Genomic DNA, 6,383 nt, shown 5'->3' on the forward strand with positions numbered 1-6,383 from the left:
AGTCACTAAAGGCTCATTCATTATTGACAGTTGTCCTTATAATTTATCACTAATGAGTGATGTTTACTGTTATTTTATTCACCGAGCAGCATGACCAGATAGTGTCGTCCGCCATGGCTGCTCGGCAAAGGGGCAATTTTTTTGGCTATTCTGTTGAGGCCAAATCAAATCTCGGTGATTCAAGTTGGTGTCTATCCTTGGCCTTTGAAGGTTTGCTTCCTCCATGTCCTCCACTTGCTCATATATGCTTGGTGGATTCTAGTGTTTGAGTTAGAATCAACAATTTTTCTCCTTCTCTCAGATCTTGATATATGTGGATTGTCCCCCTTAGTGTACATGCATAACCTATGTCTCCCATTCAGGAGTGTTTGATTATAAATATGACTTGGTAACTCATCATATTTATAAGAAGATGCATGCTCCCGAATTATCCACGTACTTTGGACAGTTCGAGGATATGTGGCCCGAGTAGTAGGTTTTTGTGCTCTTGTATGGTTCTAGAGAGAATTTCGGTAGTGTCTCCCTGTTATTCTCTGGATACACACCCTCTCGGCTCGTTGTCGAGACGTGTATTTGGAGAACAGCAGGGAGGTGCTGCCAAAATTTTCTCTAGAACCATACAAGAGTATGGAAACCTACTCGAGCTATAAATCCTCGAATGGGATTAGGACATGTCTTTGCCTATTAGAAATTAGCTAGGATCCTTCACAATAGATAACATGTATCATATTTGGATGTTAATTGTTGTCTTGAATATCACTAGAACACACATACACACTTAATTTAGTTAAATTTAGTTAGAATTTTTTATACTTACTCTACCTTCTCTGATGTTTCTATTTAGAATTAATATTTTTTCAATTTGTAGATGGTGGACCGAAGTTGGATGTACCTTCATTGTCATACTTGTAATGAGTACATAAGTAGGATGAAGTCTTTCTTGATTGTCGTGGTGGCGGATATGGAGGGTCGGGGTAAAACGGCAATTTATTGTCCATGTTGTGATTGCAAGAATGAGAAGAAGTTCCCAAAACCTGACAATGTGTGCGGTCACTTGTTAAGGTGTGGATTCAAAGAGAGATATCATGTTTAGAACAAACACGGCGAGGAAGGCCTTAACGAAGGGGAAATGAATCAGGTCCTCCTGGACGGCAGTACGAATCAAGGATTCCCGCCAGCCGGTGATATGGATGATTATCTCAGGGACGCAGACATATTAGAATTCAATGATGACTACGTGGATTTTCGTGAAGAATGTGGACCAAATGGTGCGTGATGCTGAAGGGCACGACGAGTATAACGATGGTGAGTTTGCCAAATTCCAAGAACTGGTGCGGGACTCAAAGACACAATTTTATCCTAGCTGTAAGGAGAAATGCATGATGTTGTTTGTGGTTCTTACACTTCTACAATTGAAGGTAACCCATCATTGGTCTGATAAGAGTTTCAAAGCATTATTGGATTTGTTATATGACATGCTACCAGAGGGGAATAAGGTGCCCAAGACCGTCTACAACATGAAGAAGATAGTTTGTCCTTTGGGATTGGAGGTAGAAACAATATATGCATGTAAGGAGGATTGTGTCCTGTTTCATGGAGAGTATGCAGACCTAGATCATCCTATCTGTGAAACCGATCAATACAAGCGTAGAAATGACAGTGGCGACATGGAGGAAGGCAAGAAGAGGAAAGAGCCTCCTAGAAAGGTGATATGGTATTTCCTTGTAATTCTCCATTTGAAGAATTTGTTCCAGAACAAAAAGGAGTCCCAATAGTTGCGGTGGCACAAGGAGGGTTGTAAGAACGACGCAATGATATGGCACCCTACAGATTCAGCTCAGTGGCAAAACATTGATTCCATATTTGGGTGGTTCGCTAAAGAATTAAAAATATTAAGTTTGCTATGAGTACAGATGGCATGAATCTATTCAGTAACCTGAGTTCCTCACATAGCATCTGACCTATTGTATGGTCTATCTACAACCTTCCACCTTGGCTTCATAAAAAGCAAAAATACATTATGTTGTCAACCTTATTTCCTGGTCTGAGGCAACCTGGCAACGACATCGATGTATACCTCAGGCCTTTAGTGGATGATCTTAAAGCACTTTGGCCTGAAGGCGTTGAGGTTTGGGATCAATACAAGCGAGAATACTTCACCCTACATACCATGTTGTTCATCACCATCAATGATCTACCAACACTTTGTAACTTGTCAGGGTAGAGTAAAAGAAAAGGAGAAGCTTGCCCCCAATGCTTAGATGACACTGAGAGTATGTGGTTGAACGAGTCAAAAAAAATAGTGTACATGCGGCATCGACGTCTCCTTCCAAGGAACCACTGGTGCCGGAAAATGAAGTCTCAATTTGACGACACAAGGGAGAAAGTGTCACCTCCAAGACATATCAGCGGGCAAGATGTCTATGATAAGGTTAATGATATCAATGTTGTCCTTGGCAAGCGAAAATAATCCTCCACGAGTGATGAAAATGGAATGTGAAACAAGAAATCAATTCTCTGGGAGCTTGATTATTGGAAATACTTAGACGTTCATCACTGTATTGATCTCATGCACGTAGAGAAGAATATTTGCGATAGTCTCCTCGGTACAATGCTCAACATGAAGGGGAAAACAAAAGATTATGAAAACGCATAAGCTGATCTTGAAGAAATGGGCTTAAGGCTGGAGCTTAATGTCAAGGATACGGATAAAGTGAAATTCCTACCCCCATCTTGCATCACCCTATCCAAGAAGGAGAAAAAGAATTTTGCGAGTTCTTGCATGGTGAGAAAGTTCTCTCTGGTTACTCGTCCAACATTAGAAGATTTGTTTCGATGAAAGAGCTGAAAATGGTTGCCAGCATGAAAACTCATGATTGCCATGTGATGTTGACGTAGATAATTGCGGTTGGAATTAGAAACATGTTGCAAATTGGTGTTCGACAGGCTATCATGAGCCTATGCTATTTTTTCAATGCAATAGGTCAGAAGGTAGTTGATCCGGAAGCGCTAGGCGAGCTAGAAAAAAGACATTTCGAGACTCTATGTCTTCTCGAGATGTATTTTGTACCATCCTTTTTCGATATCATGGTCCATCTCACAGCTCACCTTGTGAAATATATTTATTTTCTTCGCCCTATGTTCCTGCATCAGATGTATTCATATGATCGATTCATGGGTGTTCTCAAGTCGTACGTAAGGAATCGAGCTTTTCCTGAGGGGTGCATCGTGCAGGGTTACTCTACAGAGGAGGTAGTAGAGTGGTGCGTTAATTAAATGGACCCAGATAACCCAATTGGTGTGCCTCATTCTCGTCACGAGGGTAGGCTTGCAGTGCAAGGAATTCTGGGGAAACATGCAATTACTCCTGAGACGAAGGCATATGACCAAGCTTATTTCCTTGTGTTGCAAAAAATGAGCAAAGTGTCCCCATATATCGATGAGCACAAGTAGTTTCTTCTTTAGGACAATCTAGGGCGGACCGAACCTTTGCTTACGAAGCAAAATATGCAAAAGTTCAACACTTGGTTTCAAGATCGAACCAATCAATCGAGTACTCCTAAAAGTGACTTGATCAGGAAACTAGCAGCATGCCCTATATACACAATTACAACATATGAAGGGTATGATATAAACGGTTACACATTTTACACGGTTGCCCAAGATCAGAAAAGCACATACCAGAACAGCGGTGTCCGTATAGATCCTTATGATAACAACATGCACAGGAGCGCATACTACAGTTAGATAGAGGACATCTGGGAACTGGATCACTTGGGATTCAAGGGTACGAAAGATAAGTACGGGTTCACTAACGTTAATCTCAAACTTGTCAGATATAACGACGAACCTTTTGTACTCGCTAAACAAGTTGCACAGGTGTTTTATGTGATTGACACGGCAAATAAGAAACTTCATGTGGTTCTCACCAAGAAAAGACGGATCGTTGAAGTTGAAAATGTGGTTGATAAGGATGAGTACAATCAATTTGATGAATTCCCCCTTTTTCTACTGCAATCATGCCACAGGTTGCACAGAACGAGAGGACTCCATACCTATGTTCCGACCATAACGAAGGGATCCATGTAAAGAAAGCACAAAAATGGCTGCCACATGCCAAATGAATTTCAATGTAACCTCAAATTTATAATATTCAGTTAAGTCTGAATTTCAATGTAATGCTAAATTTGTAATATTTGTAATATTCAGTTAAGTCTGAATTTCAATGTAACATCAAATTTGTGATATGTTTGCAGGAGAAGACGGCTGCCAAGTCTTGACTTTGCTTTAGGATGTAGCTAGTATAAAGGTAAATCCTTTAGAGGGATGAGCACATTAGTGATGGGTGATAACTTCACGCGTCAGTAAAGATATAAATAATGACCGGTTAATTTTTCCACCGTCACTAATGATCGAATCCCAGGACGGAGAGACCCGGTCATTAGTGACTGGTTGCATCTATAACCCGTCACTAATTATATGTTTATAAATAACAGGCACGGGAACCTTAGCCTCCGATTTGCACATCCTAAGCTTCCTCCTCGCCGCCGCACCTACCGCCCTGCTACTCTAATCCAGCGCTGTCTATGGCCACCAATGACAAGGACCTGGCATCGTCGTCCTCGGTGCCAGCCCCCGATGATGACTACATCAATTGGGACCTCTTAATGGTGGAGGCGGAGGAGGAGGATGAGAAGGAGAAAGCGATTGCCAACGACAAGGCGATCGCTTGCGCTGTCCATGAGGCGGAACTCATCAGCAAAGCTGAGGGAATGGCGGAGGCCATCGTCAGTGATGAGTCCATCACACACCTCTTGGCGGAGGAGGTGGAGATAGGCGGCAACTCCGACACCGACGACGGCGGGGAGGACGAGGACGAGGACGAGGAGGATGAGGAGATGGGCGCCGACTTTGACACCGATGAGGAGGAGAGCGGCGACTCTGACATGACCGACGAGGAGGAGGAGATGGGCGGCGACTCCGATATGACCGAGGACGATAGGAGGATGAGGAGGATGAGGAGATGTGCGACTCTGACATGACCGACGAGGAGGGGGAGGAGGATGAGGAGGTGGCCAGTGATGGTGGCGACTCTGACAACAGGACTGATGAATCGTAGTCCATTACTTACCTAGGTTTATGGTGGTAATCCGAATTTAGTAATATGGATTTAGCACCCTTCTTTTGTAGTCTGGATGGGTATTTTTTGTGTAATCCAAATTTGTAGTGATGAACTTACTTATCCTAAATTAGTGAAAATGTCAGTTAATTAGAAAAGTGTGTTAAACTGAGATTGCAAGTGAGACTACTAATTGAGTACATTTTTCTCATCATCGGATTATTCTGCTGCTAAATCCTAACTTACTTTAGGATGCAGCCAATATACATGTAAATAGAGGGATGATCACATTAGTGACGGGTGATAACATCATGCATCACTAAAGAGGTCATTAGTGACAGGTGAATTTACCACCCGTTACTAATTACCAAGTCACATGACAGGGTGGTAAATCCATCCGTCACTGTGACCTGATAATTAATGACGAGTGGTAAATTCACCCGTCACTATGACCCGATCATTAGTGACGGCTAGTAAATTCACCTGTCAATGGTTAGCAGTTTAACAGAACCATGTAGAGTTCTTGCTTTTCAATATGCATAAATATGGAGGCTGTAGTGAATGTTGTTCTTGGAAATGATCTAAGAATTAAGAGTGCGCTGTCACACATACCGATGATATGAGATAGCAAATTTGGCATTTGGATGGCGACATCAGTCGTAACCCGCTTTTTGAGAGTAAAACTTGATAACATAAACATGTTCTTGATGTTTATATGCTTGGCATATGCAATTTTCATGTTTACCTATTCTTTTTTTTGCTTATGTTCAGTCCTAACAGCACACATTAATTCTTATTCTTATTTATCTTCTACCGTATATTTTTATCACTAATGTATGCATATTGCACAACAAGTTCATGATGGCTCAAATTAAATTTGTAAGAAAAATTCAAAAATGAATTTAGGTTGTGTAAACTATTACGTCGTCTCCCATTTGGGGGTGTTTGATTATAAATATGACGAGATGTTTATAAGAAGATGCTCCCAAATTGTCCACCTACTTTGGACAATTCGAGGATTTCAGTGACCCGAGTAGTAGGTTCTAGAGAGAATTTCAGTGGCATCTCCCTGTTGTTTTTTGGATACACACCCTCTTGGCTCATTGTCGAGACGTGTATTTGGAGAACAACGGAGAGGTGCTATCGAAATTTTCTCTAGAACCGTACAAGAGCATGAAAACCTATTCGGGCCACATATTCTCGATTGGGATTATGGCCTATCTTTGCCTATTAGAAATTAGCTAGGATCCTTCGCTTTAGATAA

At 41.6% G+C, this 6,383-nt stretch overlaps 1 protein-coding gene across 1 annotated transcript; it reads left to right on the forward strand.

The window, feature by feature from the left end:
• Positions 1 to 4,586: 4,586 nt before the first annotated feature.
• LOC133903124 (putative uncharacterized protein YGR160W) lies at positions 4,587 to 5,042 on the forward strand. Its single transcript, XM_062344480.1, has one exon. It carries the CDS (start codon positions 4,587 to 4,589, stop codon positions 5,040 to 5,042), a length of 456 nt encoding a protein of 151 aa, XP_062200464.1.
• The last annotated feature ends 1,341 nt before the right edge of the window (positions 5,043 to 6,383 follow it).

This window comes from Phragmites australis, chromosome 21, assembly GCF_958298935.1.
Source record: "Phragmites australis chromosome 21, lpPhrAust1.1, whole genome shotgun sequence".
Lineage (NCBI taxonomy): Eukaryota > Viridiplantae > Streptophyta > Magnoliopsida > Poales > Poaceae > Phragmites > Phragmites australis.

Bases quoted from the DNA above. Each gene is read 5' to 3' on its own strand.
- LOC133903124 (XM_062344480.1), top strand. From the start codon at position 4,587: ATGGCCACCAATGACAAGGACCTGGCATCGTCGTCCTCGGTGCCAGCC.